The sequence below is a fragment of the Ciconia boyciana genome, chromosome 13 (assembly GCF_034638445.1).
Source record: "Ciconia boyciana chromosome 13, ASM3463844v1, whole genome shotgun sequence".
Lineage (NCBI taxonomy): Eukaryota > Metazoa > Chordata > Aves > Ciconiiformes > Ciconiidae > Ciconia > Ciconia boyciana.
Genome location: NC_132946.1, coordinates 4,044,264 through 4,069,190, shown reverse-complemented (window position 1 = coordinate 4,069,190; position 24,927 = coordinate 4,044,264). Strand labels below are relative to the sequence as shown.

The window sequence follows — 24,927 nt, the reverse complement described above, 5'->3', positions numbered from 1 at the left end:
TATACCAGTGCAGGACCAGTACACCAGTGCAGGACTAAGTACGCTATTGCAGGACCAGTACACCAGTGCAGGACCAGTGCAGGACCAGTGCAGCGCACCAGGGCGGCACCGGCAGCGGGTGAGCGCGTGCCCGCCCGCGCGGGGGCGCCGGGCCCCGCCGGTGGGGCGGGTGGCGGGGGGGCGCTGCCCCTTTAAGCGCCGGGCGCCCGGACCAAAACAAAACGGCGGCGCGGCCATTGGCTGGGGCGCGGGCACGTGGCGCACAGCTGGTTTCCTGCGGCCGCGCGCCGGTGGCAGCCCCGCGGCGCCCGCCGCCACGGCCCGGCCCGGCCCGGCCCCGCCGCCACCGCCGCTCCCCCGGCGCCGCCCTCGGGATTCCGGGGCGGGACCCGGCGCTGCCGGGGCTCCGTGCGGCGTACGGCCCCAGCCGGCCCGGCCATGGCGCACTCGGCACCGCTCGGCCTCCTGGAGCAGGGCTGCCCCATCCAGGTAGAGCACGATCGGAAGCGGCGGCAGTTCACCGTGCGGCTGAACGGTAAGGGACGGGGGCCCGGGGCTCCCCGGCACCTTCCCTGCTCCCCTCTGCCCCCGGTCCTACCTCCCTGGGGCCCCCAGTACCTACGACCCCCCTTCCCCCCCCTTTTCCCCTCGTCGTCCCCCCCTTTTCCCCTCGTCGTCCCCCCCCTTTGCCCCATAGCTCTCCTCTCGCCGAGCCCCCAGCGCTGCTGTGTCCCACAGCACCTTCCCTTGTCCACCCCACTGTGTCCCCCCGTTCCCCCGATGCTCTTCCAAGCCCCCTGTACCTTCCCCAGTGCCCCTGGGTCCTGCTGGTGCCCCCCATCCTTTCTGCCCCCCTAAAAGCTTGGCCCAGGAGATCTGGGGGTCTTTTGGCTCCCTTGGTTGGTGTTGGGGTGTGGAACCCTGTGCTGGCCTGGGCAGGTCTTGGGGGGACTAGCTCGGCCCCCCCAGCAGTGGGTGCCTTTGGATGACATGGAGGTGCCACGCCAGGTTGCTGTGGGGGGATGTTCCTTGGCGTGTGAGCTGCTTGGTGGCTTTTCTGGTGGGATTCCTGCGGGGAAGTCCCTTGGGGGTGTGAGCAGCCCGTGGGGGCCCTGGCACTGTGGGATCCTGCCTGGTGCGGTAGGATCCACAGGACGGAGGCAAGGTGCCACGAGCATCCGTGGGACCAGGGCTGCAGAGATCCGGTGATGCAGTGACCCCCCAACAGATCTGTCACCTATCAGGCAGAGTGAACAGAAAAGTAGGTGCCACTGACATTTCTTTACAGCCCACCGATTCCTTTCCAGCCATCCTCTCAATGGTTAATCCCAAATATTCAACGATCCTGTCTGTTTGTCATGCCGAGAACCACTCTGGGGAAAACAGGCTGTCTCACTGCCCTACAGAAATTGCAGGGTAGTTGCCTTTTTAAAAAAATACATAAATAAAATGGGTAGTTCAGAAATTATACAGACTGTAGGAGGCATTCTCAATAAAACAACAGGAATAGTCTGGGGTTTATTTTAGACTCTTCTTCCCCCCCACCCCATTTTCATTTCAACCACTAATTACAAAGCGCAGGCTGGAGGCTCAGCAGTGGTGGAACAAGGAAGGAGGAGACGTGCGCGCTGGGTGCGGAGAAAACAATTTCACCAACTGCTTATTTCAAACAGAGAGAGATCAAACAAGGTCCCAGGTGACAGGTCCCCACTGCCATCGCGAGAGCTGTAACACAGTGTTGTTGCTGTTGGCAAAGTTCGTATGTGCACAAAAGAGAGGGGAGAGCTAAAGACCAACAGTTATTAGGGAAATGTAATCTTTTTTATCGTGGTTTGCTGAATAAAACCTCTGTCAGCCACACCGTGGGCCGAGTAGCGTTTGGCGGCTGAGTGGGGATGAGTCGGGTCTGGAGAGGATGAACTTTGAGAGTGAGAGAATCAACTGTGGGATCCATGGTGGGAGTCGTGTGTAAATCGGCACAAAACCTCCTGCTTCAGGAGGGGACCACCACGGCTCAGGGAAGCCGCAGCCTTCCCCAGGGTTGTAGGTGGATTCCCGTGATCAGGGTTGGTTTTTTTCTGGGTGTTCAGGGAGACTGAACCCTTTTTTTGTGAGTTCAGTGCTGGCCACGTAAGGAAGCCGGGCTGAGCAGCGTCCTGGTGTGATGGTATTCCTGCCGCTGGGCTGACTAACATCCACACAGGGCGGGTGATCCGTCTCTCCTTCTTGTTAGGCATTTGCTGATAACAGCCAAGCCCTGGAAGGCGGTCAGGAGATAACCATCTCTGTGGGAGTGCATGGCGGGGTGTTTATTTCCTGCACTACTCTCTTCATCGCTCCCGCTTTTGGCGCGATGAGCATCAGGGATGCTGAATGCTCTGGCAGGTTTTCCCTGCTGCATGCAGGGGAATGACAAGAAAAGTGTCAGGCAACAGGTTTTGGCTTCAGTGTGATCCAGTGTCCCTCTGAGAGCACTTTCATCCCAGGTTACTGCACTGTGGCAGAGATGAACAGCAGCCCGTGGGGCGAATGCAGCTCGCTGGTGGGCTCCAGGGTCAGCTTGTCCCTTGTGTCTTGGTCCTAACTTCAGCTAGATGTCAAGTCTGGGTGATGCTCTGGGAAAACACTGGTGCGTCGGGCTTGTGGACCAAGGAGCCAGGCTTTGCTCATCTCCAGTAATAGCTGGTCTCTGGGCTGATGGCTTGGTGGTTTACAGTAGTGTGATGTTGGGTTAGAAAACTTTCTGTGGTGATATTCTTATGGAAATCCCTGTAGCAAGAGGCCTGAGACACCGTGAAAGCTGTGAACTAGTTGTGAAAGTGTTTATTTTCAGCATTGTCCCGTGTTTGCCTCTGTGCCCCCATGTAACCTCGTGTCAGGACTCCCTCCTTGTACGCAAGAAAGATAAATTGCATTTGGTGTTTTCTGCGTGGCTCTGTCTTTCCCTTCTCTGAGCCCTCATTGCTGCACGTGGCTCCTAAAACTGATAGAAACAGCTGCTTCACTTTAACACATTCCCTTTTTCCTTGCATCCCAAGTGCAGAAGCATTGAGAAGCTGAAAGTAAAGCTGATTATAACCAGACCTCACTAAGCTTCGTTATCCCTCTGAGAGGAGGGTAGAAAGAAGCCCAACTGGATATGTAATCGGTTAAGATGTGCCTAACAGCACGAGCTAGCCAGAAATCCCCTGATGCAGCAACTGTGTTGGAAAACATCAATTTGTCAAAGCTAAAAACTTCCATGGGAATCATATAGGCCGGTTTTGTCAGGAATAGTTGGGGGTTTTTTTGATCCAAGATAAAATTTCTGCTCAAAACAAGAAACCCAAAGAGACCCCCACCCCAAAGTAGTCAGCCAGTCAGTCCAGCTGCTGGCACAGCTGCTTGGGGTAGGGGAACAGCACTTTGAGCAGTGGCCTCTTTGACTTTGTGATGCCCATCAAACACATCAGGCTCTCCGGTCGGGAGATGGGCTCACCCCATGCACCGAGCAGCACCGGTTCCTCAGGGATGCGCAGGCTTCTTGCACACCCGCGCTCCCATTCATTCAATGCATGGGTGCATCGAGCCACGCTTCCCAAACCTCCCACTCCTCCCCAGCTGGGTTTGGGCAGGATTCAGTGGCTGGAAGCTCCTGCTTTGCCTGCTGCTGATCTGAGTCTTGGGAGCTCCTTGTCAGGAGTCTGGGCTCAGGCGTATTAGGAAAACCAGAGCAGGTCATGCCTTGGTGCTTTCCTCCCTGCTGGGGCAGATGGCCTCCAGGAGGGGAAAGCTGCGGCGTTTGCAGCGGGGATGAAGGGATATGGCCACCGGACACTGCGTCAAGATGTCCCTGCTCTTCTCCCATGCTGCAGTCTCCTCGAGAGAGCTGCTCCTAAACAGGAAACTGCTTCAAACCAGAGTGCCCCCCCGCTGCCGCTCCTGCGAGCGAGGCCCCTCGGTGACGGTTGCACCGTCTCTGCTCAGCGCTATCTGTTGTGTTTTCTCTCCGTAGTAACATGCCAGCGGCTCCCTGGGGAGCAAGGCCAGCGTGCAGCGAGCCCCGGCCTGGGATGCATGCGTTCCTTGGGACGTCTTGTCCTCTTGGCTCACCCCACATGCAATTTTCGGCAGCTACCTTCTGGCTCAGCAGCCAGAAGAGCCGAGCTGCTGCCTGCCTCTGGGCTTTCTTTGGTCTGAGAGCGGGAAATGGGGTTGGCGTCTGCTCTCTCCCCCCTTGCTCTTGGGAAATGGCTTTCCAGCAGTGCCTCGAGGAGGCTGGAGCTCAGGGGCTGCCTCCAAAGGCTGGTGAGTGCAGAAATTGGCCCGTAAGCAGCAGCCAGCCCTTGCCAGGCCCCTGCCCTGCTCCAGTCTCAGGCACACAATGGTGTATTGTAGGCTGGGGCCAGGACAGAGGGACAGGGAGAAGGCCTCAGGCTGGGGGGACAGGTCCTGCTGTGCTGCCAGTGCTGCAGCATCCGCTCACCGGGCAGGTACTGTGCACGCCACGGGAGAGGGAACCAGCGAAGGATGGGCTGGAGTGGGGTGCCTGTGTCTTCCCGGACGCCTGCCGTGTCCCTTCCTCAGCCTGGGGCTGGGGCCAGGCTCGCCGCTTGTTCCTCTGAGGCTCACGAGCTGCCCAGCCTGGGGACTCACGTCTGAGCCTGCGGTGCAGGGGCCTCGTCTGCTGCCCAAAGCTGTCCACCCTGCCACCCACCCTGCTCTGTGCCACTGGTCCCAGTGGAAACCCTCCATGGAGAGCAAATTTAGACTTGGCCTCTCTCCCACCACTTGGAAAAGCTTCCCCCTCCCTGTGCACCCTGTGACTCGAGGGAGGGGGGGAAGGCTAGGGACCAGCTGTGCTGCCATTGCTGCCATTTTTATCGAGCAGCCTCCTCTTGCTCCTCTTTCTCGCTGTGCTGATTTGCATTGACTGAGACTTCCTCGCTCGCAGTGGCCTCGAAGCCGAGGCGCTGTGCAGGGGAGTGTCTGCGAGTCAGACACCACGATCAGGCTCACAGGGCACTGCTTGGGCCGGCCGAGACCTGAGCCTGTTTTGCCAAGCTCTGTGCAGGCTGATAAAATCCCTGCCCCAAAGTCTAAGGGGGTGAGACAGACAGGCGGGAGGCTGGCTTGCGACGTTCCTCTTATGTCATGTTTTGGTGTGGTTTCTGCTTGCGTGCCCTCTCTTCAGGGTGGATTGAGACAAGCTGGGGCTGGGCTGCTCCTGCGAGGGGTCAACGCTGCTTCCAGCTCCCCCAGATTCACAATGTTTCCTTTGCGGGGGCAGCCCCCCGTGTCCAAGGTACATAGCAGCGCCTTCTTCCAGCATCATTATTGCAGCAACATGCCTCTGCTCCCCCATCTCCTCCCTCTGGTCCCGGGGAGGCTTTTTGGTCGGAAGATGAGGGTTATGCTCAGAGCTGCTCATGGGGAGCCCTGGAACAGTCCTGGTTTGGGTGCACAGCCTGCTTCACCCTGCTTTTCCCGGAGGCTCTCGGCCACGGTGAGCATGGTGTGGAGAGGATGTGCAGAGCAGCTGTTTTTGAAGGAAACAGGCTTTCCACCAGCCAGTCCTTCCCCTCCCTTCATGAGCTGTTGGCCACCTTCAGCCTCGCTCGGTAGAGGAAGAGGGATCTCGATCTCCAGGAGAGGCTGTTCCTGCAGGACCTGTGCCATGAGCCAGCGTCACCGTGGAGGCAGGGCTGCCGTGAGTGCACAGCCTGACAGCAGACAGTGGAGAATCTGGGTGGGATGCTGTCTCACAAGACTGAAATCCTTTTGGATCCCGGCTTGTTTCTCCTTTGTTGATCAGGGCTTTTTCCTACCTCCAGCCCCTGTGGCAGTGCAGTCCCATACATCCAGCTGTGCCCAGCTTATGGGTTTGGCTTGGCATGTTCTTGCCCGGAGGAGCAGCAGGGTGTATTTGTGGTGACCTTTAAGCATAGCCACTCACCTCTGGCTGTCTGCCTCCATCAGTTCCTCTTGCAGCCCGGGTGCTCGGTTTGTGGCTCTGCATCACCCACCATCCTGCAGCGGGGAGCTGGAGACAGGGGACCGGAGATGCTTGACGTAGCCCAGCCCTGCCCCGGGGCTGCGCAGGAGTGCGGACGCAGCAGCGATCTCCTCCCGAGCCGTCGGTGTCACCTGCAGGGCCCACACCAAACCTTATGGCATGAGTGTTCCTGATTTCATGTGCTGGGTGGCTCAGGGTCCCATCACTGAGGTGAGCAGGTACAGATGCATTTATGTACTTGGCTGAAGCGGGATGTTTTTCTGAACTGGGACCAGTTCCCCACAGTGTTGGCAGCACTGTCTTTCTCTGCAGAGCCGGTTGTAAAATCCTTTGGGCTCTGTGTGTGTTCATCTGTACGCGGATGGCACCCTGCAGCTCCCGTCCCGGCTGGGGTTTTGTGGTGCTACTGTGGTACAGTGAATATCAAGGGAAAGTCTGTCCAGGGCAGATCTGAGATTCTTCAAACACTGCATCATCTCCTGCTTTAAAATACATTTTTGTGGGTGATACTTCTATATGGATCATATATATAAAAATATAATGTATAAAAGTATATTTAAAAAAAAAGCGCCCAACAATCTTTTGCTCTGTCATCACTTAGAAAAGGATTTAATTTTGAACTTACCAAAGCTTCAGGCAGAGTCTATGGAAAGTTTTGGCCTGGGAGGAGAGCAGAGTGGAAGGTCTGGAGCATGTGAAAGCCACTGTTATAAGAGCGTTTTACAGCCTTCGGTGCTGCCAGCTCTGCCCATAGCACCTCTAAGGGAGCTGCCACCGAATGTGTCGCTTCTGATGCGAGGGCGAGGGCACCCGGCTTTGCCTGTGCCCCGACCTGGGTGGGCTTTCTCTCGAGTGAGACAGGTCTGTGCTGCTGGGGAAGAGCTCAGCTTGCAGCTGCTCCCTTGGCTCTTGGCTTTGTTTGGGTGCCTGGATCCACATGGGGAAATGCAGTAGTTCTTCCTTTTTTTTTTTCTTTTTCCTTGTTAAGATTTGTGGCTGTAAAATGGGGCTATAGGATCTCATCTGCACTGGTCTTGCTAACGGGGAAGAGGCGAGCACCCCTTCAGCCCCTTCCCCACCCCGTTATCTCTGCCTGTCCCAGTGGTTCACCCCAAACCCTCTGTCCTGAGACGGGGGGGGAGTCTGGGATCTGTAGGGAGACTAAAAGAGCTTGGCTTTTTGGTGAACTTGAGGCTGAGAGGGGCAGGACTGATGCCTGTAAATACCTGGGGGGATGGCAGGGAGGGAAGTTATTTTATGTCCACCCAAGAACAACGTTGGCACAAGAACAATCTGGTAGAAACCAGCAGGAATAAGCTCAGGCTGGAAATGCGAAGTTTTCCATCCGATGTAGGAGGATTGAGTCTCTGCCTAAAAGGAGCAGGAACAAAAACTTGAGCTGCTTCTCTTGAAACACAGAATTCAAATGGTCTCATTTCTAGTGCCTCTCACATACAGGGATCAGGGGAACTGGGCTGGAGTTGTCAGCTGAAATGTGATAAAATAAAGTGTATTGAGCTCAGCTAAAGCACGTAGTAAATGCAGGTGAACCTTGCAGACCTTCACCCTCCAATAACCTTTGGAGGGAAAGGAAAGGTTTCCATTATTTGAATTGAGCTCGTCTCTTTGATTGGAAGCTTGCATTTCTGAAACTCGCTTTTAAATACAGAAACCTTCTCTAAAAATGAAATGTTTGCTTTTGCATTGAAGACAGAAACTCGGGTTCTACAAAGCCGGAGGGGTGTTACTAGCTCTCCTCTGATTTACATGTGTGCTGAAACTTCTTTTTTCCTGTAACTGAACTGCTGTGAGACAGGTCAGGGTGTCGCAACAGGAAGCCTCTGTGTGCGTGTAAATGCGTGTGCACAAACCCCCTTGCACGCCTGTGTGCACTTTCCTGCGTGTTTGTGGGATTCATCTCTGCCAGCGTCTTCCCCAAAATGTGTCTGTCCAAACGCTGCAACACCCAGCCAAGAAGTCCTTGTCCTGTTTTATCTGCCGCGACAAAAAACTCTGTGCTGTAGAGAGAAAGGAATTGGCCATTACCTGGGTCGGTTTTGTCCTGTTCTTCCCCCTCCTCTTTTTGCTCACTGCCCCATCAACACGCTCCCTGCCCCCCACCCCTCCCTGCCAGCTGCTTTCCTACCCTAAATGTCTTTATGTTGGCATGTTGGCCCTTGATTCAGGGCTGGGTAGAAAAGGTCCAGGGGCTTGGAAAAGCCAAGCAGATCTGCCTCTCCTCGCACCTCAGGGCAGGGGGGACCGACAGGGACATGCAAGCGTCACCGAAAGCAAAAATCTCTGCTGAGACTTTCCAGTGCGTGAGACCACCCAGCGTCACAGCCATTCCCGTGGGTGCGAGGAGCCGTGCGAGGGCTGTTGTAGCAGTCCCAAAGCTGCCTGTCCCCTGCTGTGGGCTCCCCGGTGAATGGCTCTGTCCAACGGTGGGCCAGGAGCCTGCGGCTCCCCGGGGACATCCTGAGCCTCACCCCTCTCTCGCATCCCCTAGGTTGCCACGACAAGGCGGTGCTGCTTTACGAATACGTGGGGAAGCGGATCGTGGACTTGCAGCACACGGAAGTACCGGATGCCTATCGAGGGAGAGGAATAGCCAAGCACCTCGCAAAGGTACGGCCCCAGCCACCCCTTCTCCCCTGGGCAGAAGCTCTCGCTGTCCCAGCTGCGGCTAGAGAGCATGGCTGAAGCAAGGCCCCATTGCGTTGGTGTTGCACGCGTGCCCCACGGGAACCATTCCTGCTCCGATGGGAGATAGGGGCAGCTGGCGGGGCAGATGGAAATCCATGGTCAGATGTTCCTATTTCTGGCAGCGAGAGGGGCTGGGTGAGTGCCAGCACATCCAGCCGCTCACCCGGGCTCATCCCTTTTCTCCTTGCAGCAACCAGCCCTCATGCCCACCTTGCAGGGGCTGATGTAGCACCTCTCCTGGGGGCTGGACCCCTTCATCTCAAAGCTTCAAGGCCCTCTTGAACCCTTTTCCTGCCTTGGGCCCTGCTTTTGAGGCCCACAGCTGTGCAGGGAAAGCTGAGGAGCCACAAGCACGGTGGTGGGGGGGACTGAGGGGTGATGCTTTGGAGTTACAGCTGCTCCCTAGCCCTGTAAGCCAGGGCAAATGGGTGACAAAGGTGGCCTTCACGTGATGTGGCTGGGTCACCCACAATGCAGCATCCACCAGACTGGATGCGTTGAGGGTTCCTGCACACCTCTGGATAAACAGGGGACCCTGTGGTGGCTATGGCAGGACGGCCATGCTCTTCGACAGCTGCCTTGCAGAGGGGGTACGTGATGGCAGCCTGCCATTTCCCCCAGCTGCATGTGGGGTACGGGAGTCCAGACCCCCGGGACATTTCAGAGGAGAGCGTAGCCTGGGGTTGCTGGTTGTAACCTGTCTGTCCTCTCCGGTTGGTTGCAGGCAGCCCTGGACTTTGTGGTGGAGGAGGACCTGAAAGCTCATCTGACGTGCTGGTACATTCAGAAATACGTCAAGGAGAACCCGCTGCCGCAGTACCTGGAACACTTGCAGCCTTAAGGCAGGACAGCTCTGACACCAGCACGCCTGTCCCTGACTGTTCAACGCGGCCTTTGCTTCTCTGCGGTCTCAGGAAACCCCCCTCCCACACTCACAGTTCCCACTTCTTTAAGCACATCCATGTGGTGCATGAGTGTGGGCACAACCTCCTCCTCTCTGCCCACGTGTGAGCATGGCTACAGCCCGTGGGCCAGGCTGGCTCCAGGAACACGTGGTGCCCCCCGGTGTTGTTCTTCCCAAGCCAGGGGGTGGAAGAGGATAATTTTTCCACCAAACTCCATCACAAGACCAGGGGATGACTCGGTCTGCGCCTCATCATCTCCCCTCTGCTTGGCAACAGCTGTGAACTGGCTGGGGGATGTTGGTTAGGGGTGGTTGTGGGGTACCAGCCCCCCTTTCCGCCCGGCAGCTGGGGAAGATGCTGTGGATTAAGCCTTGTGGGACAGAGGGAGGTGCTGGAGGAGCCCCAGCCCCCTGGCAGGTTCATCCCCTGCAGCATCTGCTGGGCACTGAGCCTTGCCCAAGCCCACGTGGGGCACAGGTGAGAACGTGTGGGCCATAGCAGTGCCGCGGGGGCTTTGCTGCACCGGCTGTGGAGTCGCTGGGATGGTGACACCTTTGAGCCTAGAGGCAGGAGCTGTGTGAGGAGCAGGCTTCGGCCGCAGGGGCTGCGGCAGAGCATATGCTGCATGAGTGTGCAGAGGAAGAAAGGCGGCTGAGTCGCAAACGCTGCTCCCTGGAGATGCCAGCTTCTGCCCAGCCGTCTGTACATAGCCCCAGCGTGGCATCCTTGCAGGGTCGCGGGCTGTCGTTCCTGTCTCTGCTCCCTGCTATCAGTGTTGTCTGTGCTGGTGTGGACACAGCCTGCTCAGGAGAAGAGCACCAGCCCCGACAGCCAGTCCTGGCCTAAGCAAATGAGGGGACATCCCATGCTTTTACAGGCACCAGGGTGGTTTCCTGCAGCCGAAGAGGAAGGCTCCCCCCATCTCCCTTGACTCCAGCTCTGCACCCCTGTCTGTGCCCCAGATTGTAAGGCCTGAGCCGTCATTGCATCCTGAGAGCGTCAGGGATAAGGCCTCTGGAACCTAGTCCTGGCCCATCTCCAGGGCTCGATGCTAGAGCCGCCTGCCTCCGCCTGGATGCTGATCACTTCTCCTTATGGCCTTTGGAAAGAAGCCCTGGCTCAGGGCATTACCTGTCTCCTCACTGGGCTCCTCGCAGCTCCAAGCCCAGGGTGCTGGCAGCGTTGTGGGGTCCTCGGCCAGCAGCAGGAACACCCTCGCGTCACGTTGTTACCTCAGTGGATGATGACCTCGTAGCACAGCTCAGCGTTGCCACAGTCGGATGTAGAGGTAATGCTGTGATGGCAGGGCACTGCCTGGTTCCAGCTTGCTGCCTCTCCTGCCTTGCCCAGGCTTTCCAGGGCCTGAGCTAGATCCCAGAGCATCTCCCCCTGAGCTCTTGGGATTTTGTGGTGTCCCAGGGCTGGGCTGCAGTGGGGGAGACGGTGCTGCCGGCATGCCAGCTCTGAGCAGCTGCTGGGGGCTGCAGCCAGGCAGAGCGAGCTAAAGAGCCTTTCACCTGGAGGCTAAATCTAGACCTAGCTTATCTGTCAGCAGGGACTAAAGTTTACAATCTGTGCCACGGACCGAATGAAGCCCCGGCCAAGAGGCAGCTTGTCCCTCTCATAGAGCCCAGTGCAAAGTCCACAGAGGTGAAGGCAAAAGCTTCTACAACCTTCTCTCCTGGTTGGGTTGGTTGGAGATGGAGACCCTGTGCCTGATCTCAGCCAGGGAGGCCCTGAGCTGTTCCTCCTGGCCCCTGGCTCGAGGCAAAGCCCTGCCACCTGCCTGTGCTTGTGGGCTGCCCACTGCCAACATAATGCAGCCCTCTGCCTGCAGGCTTGAGTAAAATCTCCCAAACTCCATCCCTGCCCTGCCACACCGCAGGCTGTGAGACCCCTGCCCATGTCCACTACCTGCCTGGGGCAGGGACCCGTGCCCAGCGGCAGACCCATCTCTGGCTTGTGCTGCTCAGGAAAGGCATCGGGCTCAGCCCTGCCGCTGCCTCGTGCTTCTACCCTCTTGCTGCCTATTTCAGCCTGGCTGCGACCTTCAGGATGGCTTAGAGGGACTGGGAAAGGGTCGCAGGTAACGAACTAAAGAAAAGGGGCTCAAGAAGAAATCTGGGCTGCTAAATGTTCACTTTTTAACATGCAAAACACACTTCAACGTCTAGTTACAGGAGCAAGGCTGGCTCTGTTATAGCCCAGTGATGGCAGAACCGTCCCTGCTCTTGCTCCCAAGGAGAAGCTGAACTGTCTCCTCTCCTGCAAGCCAGGATAAGATACCGTCATATCTTTGTTGCAGCGGGGCTGGGTGCTTGGAAGAGATGTATGCCCGGTTGCCTCGTGGGAGCAATAGTGTGAGCCCAGTGCTGCAAGCCTCTACCCTGGTTTTGTGCTCATTTCCACTGTGTGACAGTTCCCAGAAATACCCCATCAGGTCTGGTCCATGAGAGCGGCTCGCTGGAGGGTGTGCTGTGGTCACTGCACCGCCAGGGTCACAGCATCCAAGCCTGGCCCTGGAGCCCTTCATCCTGCTCTGGCAGGAACCTTGTGCTTCTCAGTGCTGGATCACAAGTGGCAATCGCTGCCTTAAATCAGGCACCGCACACAGTTTTGCTGCTGCTTCCCTTCGAGGTGCTACAATCCCTCCGGTGTCTGACCTGACGGAGACGTGTGCCAGTGTCTGTGCCAACTGCTTCACTGCTGTACCCATCCTCCGCCCCGGCCTTCCCTTCCCTGTGGTCTTTGATGTCGGTGAATAGCAATACCCACAGGTCACCAGCGATGCTGCGGTCCACGGTGCTCCTGTGATCTGGCACTGCCGGGTGGGAGATGGCTTGGGGTCCCTCGGCGTTGGGCAGCCCTCCCTCCTGCCTCTCTGCCAGCCGCCCTTTCCCAGCTCATCTCTGCAGGATGGAGCTTTCTGAGTCCCGCACTGCCCCTTGGTGCTGACTAAGCCTGGAGGAGTTGGGGATCCTGGACTCTCTCCAGCAACAGGAGTGTGGAAGTGGTTTGGTTGAATATTGAGGTCCCCAAACCCATTTGAACTACAGACCTTGGTGGGTGGGGAAGTGCAGATTGCTGTCAAACCTGCTTCCACATCGCCCAACTTGAAACACCCCCTCCCTTGTCCGCTTTCCAGCGTTGTCTTCCTCTGTCCAAGGTTTCCATTCTGTTGAATTCGGTGGTTACGATGTGCCTTTCCTTCTCAGGACCTGTTACAAATGACCTTTCTGCTTTTGTTCGTCTAACATTTATCTTTATCCCTCCCTCTGTCATACTATAAAACATGAACATATTGCATGGAATACAATACAATAAAAAGTGTGGCTTAACTGACCCGCAGTGGTTCACTGTGCCGCGCTTGGTGGGAGGCAGGAGGAGGTGCCCACAGAACCAGGGGACCTCGGGCATCCCCAGCTCTGTCACCGCTGGGCTGGGTCGCGCTGGCAGAGAGCCTGTTTCGCAGGTCCTGTCAAACAACTCTGCTCTCCAGTCCATGTCCAGGGTATGATTTTTGCTGCTTTGTTGCTCCATATTCATTTTTGACATAAATGTAAACAATCTTTTTCTCATCCGCAAAAAACACATCCTCTAACAAATCTAACCCCGAATCTCTTAGACAGTAACTACCATGCATCTGTCAGTGTCTTGGAGGAGGTGAGAGAAAAGGCAGAAGTTGGCAGATCTGCACATTGGTGTACTTGGCAGCTACTCTCTTACTGCCTAACCTTCCCCTCCAAAAAATGGAGAAAATGCTGCTTCTCTCCCTCATGAGGAAGAGGAACTCATGCAAGAAGAACCCCATCCAGGTGGCGAGGATGATGGAGGGTCCATAAGACCCTTGCTAGGTTCAGGACAAAGGAGTCTTGGTCCCAGGCCTGGTGTTGCCCACAGCTCCCTGTGACCTGCAGACAGCCACTTGTGTCTTTTCATCACCTAACCTGGACGCTACCTGCATCACCCTTCTCCCATCACAGAACACCTCGGAGCCAGACCCCAGGTGAGCCCAGCATGCTTCCATTGCAAATGAACAGGGAGGCGTGGGCTGAAGCTATTGACTTTTATTTCAGGTCGCAGGGCTGGCTGACCTCATGATGACTGTGTAGAGCTTGGGGTGAGTGGATCACAACTGGTTCCTCTCCTTTGCTGGCTGATCCGCCCCTGCTCACGCTCACCAGTCCTGCCTCGAGATTTCAGGCCAAACAGTCTTCAGGAGTTGTCCCGCAAATGCAGCTTCTGGTGAGCAGGCACTCAAAGTTTGTGTTCATCAGTTTAAAATGTTTGAAAACATTTAAATAACCAGCTGGTGGAGTTGTTCCCTGCTGTGCTTGTCCAGAGCAAGGCGGGTGGGCAGGTGACTCGAGGAACACAAGGCGCTTCCCTCCTGGGGCCAGCGCTCCTCAGCCCTGGAGCACAGCCCGAGCACTCGGGCTCTCAGCACGGCGTGTTTACGTGCTTCCTAAAGCCGGGTGCAAGCTATGGAGGCTGAGGCTGGAGTTTCAATAGCTGAAAATGCCAGGGCTGTGGGCAGCGGTGGGGAGAAGGGGCACAGCTTATTTACAGTTATGATTTGATACAACATGACAAGTAGCCCCTGGGCTGCAATTCGAGCAGGCAGGAGCGTGGGTTTTGCTTCTCCTAAGAGACAGCATGGTAGGTTTGGGTTATAGCATGAAGCCGGGCTGTTGCTGGTAACATGCTCTGTTTACATTCCACATTCCAGACAGTCCGATGCTCCGGCCTGCCCCAGCAATGCCGCCGCTTGGCCGCGCATTCTGCCAGGCTGGGCACGCTTCCCAAACACCTCTTGTTCGTTCAAATGCACCATTTACCTCCACCGAAACAGCTGACCCCCAAATTACGGCTGAGAAAGCAGGGGTGCGGGAGGGCCCTGCGGTCTGGAAGCGCAGCCTCGCGATGCCCGGGAAGGTGGAGGAAGCCATGGGTTTGTTCTCTTTAGTTACATTACACGGCTTGGAAATAACGTCAAAAAGAGGCATTTTCTAGGAAGGGGAGATGCAAAGACAGCACCGCTCTCTTCTGAAATGCACTGTCAGGCTGGAGGAGGGCTGGTCCTGCTGAGGACAGCTGGCAGCGCAGCCATCAGCAGAGCAGGGAGCTGCTGCTTGTTAAGGGAGAACCGATTCCTGAGGAAAAGGCTCCTCTCCTGGGAGGAGTCAGAACGGGGAGCTAGAGAAGGCCCTGGAGAGGCACAAGGATCCCCAAGATACACCAAGCACCCCAGCACCCTTGGGTGACCCTGCTGTGCTGGGGGGTGGCCCCCTGGGCCAGAGGCTGAGGACAGGCTGGGTCCTGGGACACCCCCACAAAACCTGCAGCATCCACTGCTGCTGGATCGATGGGAGCTGGGAAACCTGTGGCAGTGGCAAACCTGCATTTTGTTTTCTAGTGAAGCGTTTGGCTATGAACTGTTATTCCTCCTCAGAGAAGCGGCAGTGGTGGAGCCTCCCCATTCCCTGCTCCTCTTTCAGAATTGATTAAAGGGGCTAAATTTGCCCCAACAAAGCCCCGTCTCTCTTCCCCAGAGCGGTGCTGCTCTGAGGAGGTCCTCCATTCCTCCTCCGCCTGCGAACAGAAACCGCGTTTCTTTTCGAGCAGGGAAGCAGGGCAGCGCTCAGGCTCTGGAGGACGGTCGAACCTCAGCGAGAGCTGACCCCGATCCTGCCTACGGCCACTTCCAGGGCGCGGACCAGGCCGCTTCGCCCGCGGCGGAGGCCGCATCCCCGGCCGCACCCCCCTCATGGCGGGGCAGGCGGGGACTCGCCGCGGCGCTCCTCCCCTGGCCGGCCCGCTCCCGTTGGGGCGCGCCGGCGGAAGAGGCCGGGAGCAGGGGCCGCGCCGAGGGCCGCGGGGGCTGCTCTGCCCGCCGCAGCCGACCGCTGGAGACAGGGGGCCCCATCCGGGCTCCCGCCCTGGTCCCCGTCCGGCCCCGCCGCCCCCACACCCGCCGAGGGGACTACGTGTCCCAGGGGCCCCCGCGGCCGGGCGGTGGCGCGGGGCGCTGTGGGACTCGTAGTCCGCACGTGGGCTCGCCCCCGCCCGCTGAGTGGTTCCGGCGACCCCCGCGAACTACATTTCCCGTCGGGCGGCGCGGCGGGCCCGGGCTCCGCTGGCGGAGACATTTGCGAGACGAGTGTCTCCAAGATGGCGGCGTGGGGAAGGAGGCGCGCTGGCCCCGGCAGCACCAACAGCGGTGGCGGCCGGGAGAGGTGAGTTGCGGCGGGGGTGGAGGGTGCGGGGCCGCTGGGACGCCTCGGGCGGGCGGGGAGCGGGAGGAGGTGGGCTGCAGCTGCCCGGGGCTCCCCGCGACCCCGGGGCAAGGGCGGGGGCCCCGCTGAGGGGAGCGTGGCCAGGCAGGGCGGGCGGGAGACGCGGCCCCGCTGAGGTGGGGCTGAGGCGGAGGGGCTCGCCGGGGCCGGCGATCTCCCGCTGTGGGCGGGCGCGGGGATGGGGCCGCGGAGGGGGCCGGGGCCGGGGAAGGTCAGCGCGGCCCGCAGGGTGGCGGTGGCCGCAGCCCTTCCCGCCGCGGGGATGCGGCGCTCGGGGCCGGGATGGAGGAGGGCCAGCCCTGGGGAGGCTCCTTCCACGGCTATTTTTAAAGGCGGTAAGGGCAGCGACGAGTCCTCCAGGGTGACCTCCTTCTGCGGGCGGCCGCGGCGGTCCCGGCCGCTTGGGGGTTCAGCGCGGAGCCGCCGCGCTCCCCCGATCCGCCGGGCCGGGGCGGGCGGTAGCGGCCGGGGCGGGCGGCGGTTGCCGCCTCGGCGCTGGCAGAGAGCTCTGTAACGCTCTCTCTTTGCCTCTGTCAGGACGGAGGAGCAGCTAGGACATGCTGGAACTACCCACAGAGTAGCTGTAGAAGTTTGGGAACCGTAACTTTAAAGGAGCAAAAAGAGACAGAGGAAAATCTTGTTGAGCCACTTAAAAATCTGTATGCACAGTTCTTTACCTACTTTAAATGCCTGGTTAAATCCTGTATTTCCTTACATTGGCATTTTCCCTGTTTTGCCCCAGGGCTGACTGATGTAACCAGCAGCTGCTGAAAACTGCTGCATTTTTATTTTGAGGAGTTTTCTTTTGTCCTGCTGCTTTACCTAGAGACTCTGAGATCTCTCTTAATTTTTGCTGTGTCTTTTGCTTCATTTTGTTCCCTTGCTGTAATTCAACAGTATTCTTTTTGATGGCGTTGAATCTACAGAGCCAAGGAGAGCCACAAGTAGCCCTTAAAATTCTGGCGCTAATGTGAATTGCAGGAATGCTGTCTGTGTTCAGGGAATTTAAAAGTAATTGAACTGGAAGAGCCAATGGAATTACTGCATCAGTGTAGTTTATATAAACAACTAAGAATACCACAGAGCTCAGTGGCGTAGTGGTAAAGCTGTACCCAGTGCTGGCACCTGCCCCAGCGCTAAGCACATGGGGCGTGGAGGAGTTTTCATGTGGAGTTTTCATGTGCTAGACCTGTCCTCCCAGCAGAAGTGAAGGACAAAAAAAAAGTATGGAAAAGAGCGCTTAATAACTTCAAGGAAAATTATTCTCCCAGGGTAAAAATTGATGCAGACTTAAAAGAGAGTTGTTACCTTGTAACTTAATCTGTGAACTATACAATAATCTAGTTGTAGTTTGAGGTTATTTTTTTAAGCTATGGTTACTCTTGATCTTAGGATCGAAAATAGTGATTCATAACCATGAGTTACTTCATGAACCTGCTGCATATATTATTTTCCCTTTGCCAGTGAGAAGTATATAGCTAAGTATAAGAAAGCACAGAAGTGGCATAGCGCAACAACAGATATACTATTGACCAGTGTTTCACAATCCCTGTCAAAAGATGGTGGTTCTTTCGGGTGTCATCCTGGACGAACGTGACGGAAGATCATGCTTCTAGTAGGTGTCGGGTGATGTCAGCTAGGTGCTACTTCTTCCTTGCAATTGCAGAGCTGGAGATAGGCATGACTGGGCCTCTGCCTCTCTCCATCAGTGGCTAATCCTAATCACACCTACCGATCTTGTTTGACTGCTGGCAACCCAAGTTGTGTACAAGGCAGTGCTGACAGACCTGATGTCATCAAATGATGACATATGCTTTTTATACGGTGAATACAGTTTTCTTACACTGGGCAGGATTCTTGTCCAAAGACACATTCCTTTGAACTGAATATGCTAATCCAGCTTTCCTCATAAATGAGCTGCTTCAAGGAGTTTTTATAGTTGTCAGCCAGCTAGTCTAAAAGGCATCTCTGTGTTGGGAGGTGGGGTGAGGAGACTCAGTAGTGAATAAAATACTGTCTGCTGTTAGACTAGGCCAGCTTTCATTTAAAAAAAAAAAAAAGTCCAGCAACTGTATCTGTGGAGACTGTATCCCTTCATGAACAACTTTATTGATATAAGGAAGTCTGTAATTGGTCAAAAAGCGCTTTTCTCAATAGGACTAAATGTAAGGACATTAATTTCAAAGGATGTTGGCTGTGAACTCCAGCTGGTGCTCTGGTGGTGAAATAATAAGGTTAAACAAAATAACCCAAAACACTGAGGAGAACCAACTAAATATTTGTTTTTCTTCATTCTGGATAGACTCTTTAATGGAGACTGTCTAAAGGGAATTGTTACTCTGTAGACCAAAACAACTTTTTTATACAGAACAGACACTGAATTGTACTTAGTGTTTTTGTATAAAATTCAGCACGATGACCGCCAGAACACAAGACAGAATGCCATTTGTTCCCCCAGAAGATGTTCTAACAAACTCCAGAAAGAACAGCTTTAATGTCATCACCACTGCTTGTAATGGCTTCTCTGTGTCCTTAAAGAGGTCTCTCCTTTCGCTGCCTGCGCTGCTCAGATTTCTGGTACTCTGTTTGCTTACAGCAATGATTGACCTATTTCCATTAGCCTGGCTAATCATTAGTTGACTTAAAATTGACACCTCTTTTTGCTCTGGTGGCTGGAGTTTTTTGTTATGGTCTGGTGATGTTTTCCTTAGTGTTGTCTTCCCTCGCTGAGGCTGCTTGGAGATCTCACCTATGTTCTCCTGTTCTCTTTCTTATTTGTGTTTAAGGTATATCTTTTGAATGGAAGTCTTGCTTTATTGCTACGATTTTCCTGTTCTTCCTGTGCTTTAATGCATGCATTGACAACCTGTTGAGAATGGCCTTTAAGAAGCTGTAGGCCTGACAGCCATGGCTAATGGCCTGAGACTGGTAGATCGTGTGGACGTTCAGCAGAGAAGCAATTCTTCAGGTGCTTAAGCTCAGATGTGTTAGTACTTTCATTATGCCATATCCTGGAGCTCTCCTGAGTAGGAAAATACACTGTTGAATATGACTTTGAGATGGAGTATTTCCACTGAGAGTTAAAGCCAGATCACAGCTCATTCCTTAATCTTGAAATTAAATTAAATTTCAGGAAAGATTTATGTGGGGGGAGAGAAGTTGAGTTTTTTAATTTGTCATACCTTGACTTTATTGCCTTACTCAAGCTTGGCTGAGATGCTCATAGTGACCCCAGACACTGTGCTTTGGCCATTGGTGATGCCCTTTTCCTGCAGTTCACTTGCACAGCCAGCATGAAGTCCCTCTGTTGCATTGCCAAACTAGATTTTGTGTGTGCGCGCTGCTTGTGACAGGCGTTATCGCACTGCCGCAAGCCTCTCCTTTCTTATTTTTTTAACTACTGATCAGACTGGTCTTCATTTACAGTTAATCTGAGTGTATGTTTGGTGCTCTGAGCAATACTGTTGTCCAGGAACATTCTTCTTTTAAAAAAACCAAAAACAACAACGACAATAAAAAACAAACAAAACTTGACCTACATGTTATGGGAGGGGTTTAAAAAGAACTTCTTTTGTACAGAACTGTACCTGTGCTTTGTGCAGATTGAGATTGTTTCTAATCGTGATTCTGAACATTTTGCAGAACTGAGATAGTTGGACAACTTGAAACCCTCTCCAAAAGTCTATGTGGCAGATCGAGGAACACCATTAGGCTGAGAGCAACAAACTCGTGAGGCTTGGTCATTCTCCCCTGCAAGTGGACAGCGGTAGAAGGATGTTGGGGTTTCTTCCAGGATGTCGTCATCTGCCCTGTTTTCAGCACTGTGTTCATTTGTTTCTCTTTTTGCCAGTTGGCACCTGGCAAAACTTTCGGTCTTTTCACATTGAGTGGCATTGTGCCCCCTCCTTAGAAGGGTATTTATTTCTTCATCCATAAAGACTGTCCAATTGAAACTTATATTTAACAGACAGGCTGCTGTTTTCAAGAGGCAGCTAGGAGACTGCTTCCAAGTCGGAGGCAGAGAAATGGAGCTGCTTTGAGGGCTGTAACTGGGAAACTGCTGGAGTTGCTATTGTTCAGCCAGCTCCAGCACCCCTCTCCTGGTGCTCTCTGATATTCCCATGTTAGGAAGATAAATCCAAATGTAATTTGAAGCTTGCCCTATAACTAAGACAGACACTTCTGCCCCTCCTGCTGGTGGTAGCTCTGTTAACAACTGATTCCTTATTTATAACTTTGGCAATACCAAAATTTTACATCAGTGATTTTAAATTATTTTCATCTTTCTATGCTGAATAGTTGAGTACTGTCACACTCCCCCATCTATGCGTGCAGTTGGCACCAGGAATGAGACATTTAAAATTTCTCAAGAATAGAATGTGTGAAGCTGCAATAGAACAAACTATTTGGATATAAGGTCCAAACTATTCTTATAGAACAGCAGTACAGCTTTTTAATGTAGCCTTCTTTTTTGGGGTGGGGAGGCAGGTCCTGGAAAAGCATTTGACTGAATAATATTAATGACTGCTTTTAGGTTCTGGTCTGCCTAGTAAATAGCATGCTGGGCTTCTGAACATGTGGCAGCATTTTATGACTTCTGGAACTAGGTCCTCTCTGACACTGGTTATTTACTATTCTTTTAAGTAAAATGGAATTTTTATAAAATCACCACACTTCATAACCAGTGGATGCCAGCTTGGAGTTGACTGCACAGCTCTGCATTTTTGTTTGTTATTGCTGGGGGTGGGGGACAAGCTCCAAAAGGCAAACCCCATAGCCTCCAGCGTTTGAGCAAATCCAATTGCTTTGACTGCATTTGTTCGTGTGCAGCTGCTGTGTTCAATTGAAAGGCTGTGTCAGGAGATTGCCTCTGTGGATTGAGGTCCTCAGTCCTACTCTGCATGCCAACAAGGTCTAAAACCTTCTCAAGCCCATGTATCTCCTCTGTGTCTCTTTCTATATCCTATGAAAACAAACCAGTTTTCAGCTTTCCATCCTCCAGGGGCAGCCAGTTCTTGTGTGAAATTGATACATGATAAACCCCACTTCCTCTGCTCCAGAAATGGAGACTTTCTGCTGCACTGCTGACTCTTCCTGTGTCCTATTGTTTGAGCAGCTAATTTTTCATTCTTTGTCCTTTGCTTTTGGATTGCCCATTTTGCCATTTGCAGCTTCAGCACTATGATAGAGATTTATTCCCATACTGGAGGACTAATTTGGAGAAACAGCATAGTTAAGGGGCCAGACTCCATCAGGGATGAAGCCTTTGTGCAGTTTATTTCCCAGTGATTTTTTTCAACAGAACATATTTTAAGATGTGCTTGTTTTGGCTTTGGAGGATTGTGCTTTTCTTGACTTTATTGTTATAAAGCCCCAGAGCCTGGCAAGCCAAAAGATTCCACAAGAGACGGACAGTGCTGCCTCTGGCCAAAGTCTGTTGGATTCCTGCTCTCTTTGACAGGTGGCTGTTGCTTGTGGTATTGTTATCCCACTACAGCATGGCTCTGTTTGTGTACATTACGGTGAAAGGAGGGAAGGGACATTCAGATGGAAGAACAGGCAAGATCCGAGCGAGGAGAAATAAGGCTGATAGGTTAGTGCCACCTGTCCTGATGTGGAGCCTGGAGAAATCCCATGTAATGTAGTTACTTGACTTAATTCCTAGAGTTAGAAGCCCAGTTCCCCATGGCTCTTGTACAGGCAGAGAAGAAATGGGCTTGCTTCACCCTTGTTTTCCCAGTGATGGTAGGGAGATCCTAGGGTGATTTAGGCTATTGTACTGTTCCTAAGCCTCTGCGGAGTTCTTAGCTGAATTTGGATTCTGTTTTGCAGACCCATGCTGCATGTTCCTAGGTGTTACAAAACGCTGAAAATGCTCCTTGGTAGGAAATACTAATTTTATGTGGAGGGTTGTGTTAGCACTGGGTCAGCTACCAGCTTGAAAATGCCTTTCAGCAATAGCTTTTCCCTGTAGTCATTATGCCTTAGCAAGTGGTTTCACATAGTCATTGATGGTGTTTTGCAGAGTTACCGTAAGTCTCAGCATGTCTTCTGTAACAAAACTGGAATTTTTGATTTGGAATAAGCTGCACTTGGAACAGTTGTCATCAAGAAAAAAAATCCTTGGCAGAAATCATTACCAGCTGTGTCCTTAATGTATCAGTGTAACATCTGGTTAACTATTCTTTGTTAGAAACTCCTTAATGTTAGCTGATACACTTAGTTATATTAGAGATATAGTGCTCTGTAAAATTTTTATATAGGTGCTGTCCTTCAAAATTTTTCTTTAAATACTTGCCAGTTCACTACAGAATGTCAGAGCCCACCGCATCCTGTGCTGAAAGGGTTAATCATAATTTTCCAAACAATCTCTGACAAGATGATGGCCTTAAAGAAGCCCCTGGCATACACAGTATTCAGGTGGATTTTTATTTTTCTTTCTACCCATGAAACAGGCCAAGGGAGAAGTGCACTGCAGAGAACTCAATAACTAGCTTGTAAGTTGAGTTTTCCTTGTAGTTTCTATCAATTCCAGCCAGACTTTTAATGAAACTGCTTATTACTCCGCTTTGAGAGAGGCTGGTGCATCTTGGGTCCTGCTGTTTGATATGTTTGCCGCTGTTCACAAAAGCAGCTACTTCTGGCAACAGCTTGTAATTTAACAATATTCTTGATTACAGATGGCCACTGCACGATACCCTTTGCAGCATGAATGGAGCTGCACATTAAGGGTAATGTCTGGTAATGCAGCAGCTTGTGAATGTGTATTTTTCTCCCTCATTTTCCAGTGCGTGCACATAAGTACCATTGCACTAATGGAGCAAAAAGTGCTAGTTTCATTCTCCATCTCAGCAGTGTCTTGCCTCCCAGTATCAGGAGGGTTGAAATGCTGTTGGGATGAGGTTGTTTTGTCTGCTGTGATTAGGTCAAATACGTATGCGATTTGCTCTCCTTCTGCTAAAGGAATCGGCTAGATATTTTTATCCTTGAGAGGCCACGTGCTCAGTTTTGCTCTGGTTAAGCACAAGTATGTCAGAAATAGTTATTTCTTCTGCTTAGAAGGGAGGATTTTGCCTTGTTCTAATGGATAGGTTACCCATTCTCAGCACAGGTAAACAGTCATAATCCTATTTCTTAGCAGTCTGATACATTAATGTAGCTGCAGCTAAGGTGATGGGTGTGAGGAGGGTGGAGGGAAGGTGGAAACTGATGTGACTTCAGGTAGCTAAGAGCTGCTACTCAAATGAGGGATGTACAAGCCTTGTGAATCCCCTGTCAGTAGGGAGCCTGCTCCAAGGTAAAGCGAGCAGCTCTTTCTTCACTGTTAAAGCCTGCCTGGGTTAAAAAAGCGTTCCTTTCTTGCTTTGCTGCATCCTATTTCAGGAGAGGGAGTGAACCATTCTGTAACAGAGTGCTCTGCTACCGTTTTCATCTTCACTTCCAGCAATGTTTCTTGGCCGTCCTTGTTGGATTTGCTATGTTGGATTTAGTATGGAGGACTAAATAGCAAGCTGCATTAGTGGCAAGGAGGTAGTTATTGTGGGGAGAAAGCAAACGTATTCATCTGAAGATGCTTCCTCTCTTAAAACCTTCCAGTGCAACTCGCCCTCTTGATGGATGAGCTGATAGTCTTATTTTCTGTGAAAACTCCATAAGTATGTATGTTCATTCATTCATGCGGTGTGGTCGCGAAGGTGTGACACTTCCAGTATCTCTAGGGAAACTGCTTGGTATCAGCGTGAGGAACCATTTCAGGATTGTTAACAAGATGCTATTTTCTCAAAATGTTCTAGCTCCTCCAAGTTAAGAAAAGGTAAGGAAAAATATGTTGCCTTATTTTGGGATGACTTCATGTACAGCAGGCATAATTAGCTGATGTGAAATGAATCTTGATTTGAAAGAGCTGCTTGTTGTTGAACAGAGGCAGTGACTGACCTTGAGGGGCTGCCCTCACTTCAGGCATTTTTCTCTCCTGTTCCCACAGCTGGGTGGGTGAAAAGTCCGTCTTTAAGCTCTGTAGTTCTAATTCTGTGTTTCCTGTTAACAGGGTCACCTTGTCCTCCACGGACTGTTACATCGTGCATGAGATTTACAACGGAGAGAATGCTCAGGACCAGTTTGAGTATGAGCTGGAGCAGGCGCTGGAAGCGCAGTACAAATACATAGTGATAGAGCCCACTCGCATTGGCGATGAGACGGCCCGCTGGATCACTGTCGGGAACTGCCTGCACAAGACCGCCGTGTTAGCGGGCACCACCTGTCTCTTCACCCCTCTGGCACTTCCAGTAGATTATTCTCACTACATCTCCCTGCCTGCTGGTGTGCTGAGCGTGGCTTGCTGCACCCTTTATGGGATCTCTTGGCAATTTGATCCTTGTTGCAAGTACCAAGTAGAGTACGATGCCTATAAACTTTCCCGCCTGCCCCTGCATACGCTCACCTCCTCCACACCGGTGGTGCTGGTGAGGAAGGACGACCTGCACAGAAAGAGACTGCATAACACGATAGCACTCGCTGCCCTGGTGTACTGTGTAAAGAAGATCTATGAACTCTACGCTGTATGACTTCAGCAGGGAAGAGAGAAACCCACAAAGACAAGTGTATTAAGACTCCCACAGTAACATTTTGTTTTTCCTCTTTGAGAAGCAGTGGAGACTGGGAAGGATTTGGTTTAATAGAGCTGTTATTTTTAAAATAACACATCACTGGTGCACCAAGGTTTTTCAGTTCTTCGTTACACTTAAGATGTGGATGTGTGGTGACTTGAGAGCTGTACGTTAAGCCATGGGAGTCCAATCCAGCAGCGGAATGTCGATGAAAGAAAGCTATAGAAAGAGGGGGCGTGAGAGCTTCTTTTTTTTTTTTTTTTGGAAACATTTAAGTATATTGTTTAATTGTATTACACAGAACCAGCCAGAAGTTATCATTGACCATTAAAGGATGAGAATTTCAAATGCTTTTGCTCTCTTGTTACTGTTATCGTAGTTCCCTTTTATAGCGTGCTTCCAGAGGATGGAGGCTTTGC

The 24,927-nt window shown here is 52.9% G+C and overlaps 2 protein-coding genes across 5 annotated transcripts; both read left to right on the top strand.

The window, feature by feature from the left end:
- Nucleotides 1-289: 289 nt before the first annotated feature.
- Nucleotides 290-12,966, top strand: NATD1 (N-acetyltransferase domain containing 1). Of its 2 annotated transcripts, XR_012044965.1 has the most exons (4): nucleotides 290-535; nucleotides 8,505-8,623; nucleotides 9,426-10,083; nucleotides 10,484-12,966. XR_012044965.1 is itself a non-coding variant. In XM_072878247.1 (3 exons), exons 1-3 carry the CDS (start codon nucleotides 439-441, stop codon nucleotides 9,540-9,542), a joined length of 333 nt encoding a protein of 110 aa, XP_072734348.1. In that variant the 5' UTR covers nucleotides 290-438; the 3' UTR covers nucleotides 9,543-12,965. The 2 variants fall into 2 exon arrangements, 1 of the variants encoding a protein (XP_072734348.1); XM_072878247.1 differs by having other exon boundaries at nucleotides 9,426-12,965.
- A 2,689-nt stretch (nucleotides 12,967-15,655) lies between these two features.
- On the top strand, nucleotides 15,656-24,850 carry TMEM11 (transmembrane protein 11). Of its 3 annotated transcripts, none has more exons than XM_072877719.1 (3): nucleotides 15,773-15,842; nucleotides 19,545-19,816; nucleotides 23,950-24,850. In XM_072877719.1, exons 2-3 carry the CDS (start codon nucleotides 19,677-19,679, stop codon nucleotides 24,464-24,466), a joined length of 657 nt encoding a protein of 218 aa, XP_072733820.1. In that variant the 5' UTR covers nucleotides 15,773-15,842; nucleotides 19,545-19,676; the 3' UTR covers nucleotides 24,467-24,850. The 3 variants fall into 3 exon arrangements, with proteins under 3 accessions (XP_072733821.1, XP_072733820.1, XP_072733819.1); XM_072877718.1 differs by lacking the exon at nucleotides 15,773-15,842 and adding an exon at nucleotides 18,154-18,870; XM_072877720.1 differs by lacking the exon at nucleotides 19,545-19,816 and having other exon boundaries at nucleotides 15,656-15,842.
- Nucleotides 24,851-24,927: the final 77 nt, after the last annotated feature.

What these genes read in the sequence shown, in the direction of transcription:
- NATD1 (XM_072878247.1), top strand. Translation starts at nt 439, where the DNA reads ATGGCGCACTCGGCACCGCTCGGCCTCCTGGAGCAGGGCTGCCCCATC. An exon ending in GTTCACCGTGCGGCTGAACG is followed by an intron (nt 536 to 8,504) that starts GTAAGGGACGGG and finishes CGCATCCCCTAG; the next exon opens with GTTGCCACGACAAGGCGGTG. An exon ending in TAGCCAAGCACCTCGCAAAG is followed by an intron (nt 8,624 to 9,425) that starts GTACGGCCCCAG and finishes GGTTGGTTGCAG; the next exon opens with GCAGCCCTGGACTTTGTGGT.
- TMEM11 (XM_072877719.1), top strand. Translation starts at nt 19,677, where the DNA reads ATGTTGGGGTTTCTTCCAGGATGTCGTCATCTGCCCTGTTTTCAGCAC. An exon ending in TGTGCCCCCTCCTTAGAAGG is followed by an intron (nt 19,817 to 23,949) that starts GTATTTATTTCT and finishes TCCTGTTAACAG; the next exon opens with GGTCACCTTGTCCTCCACGG.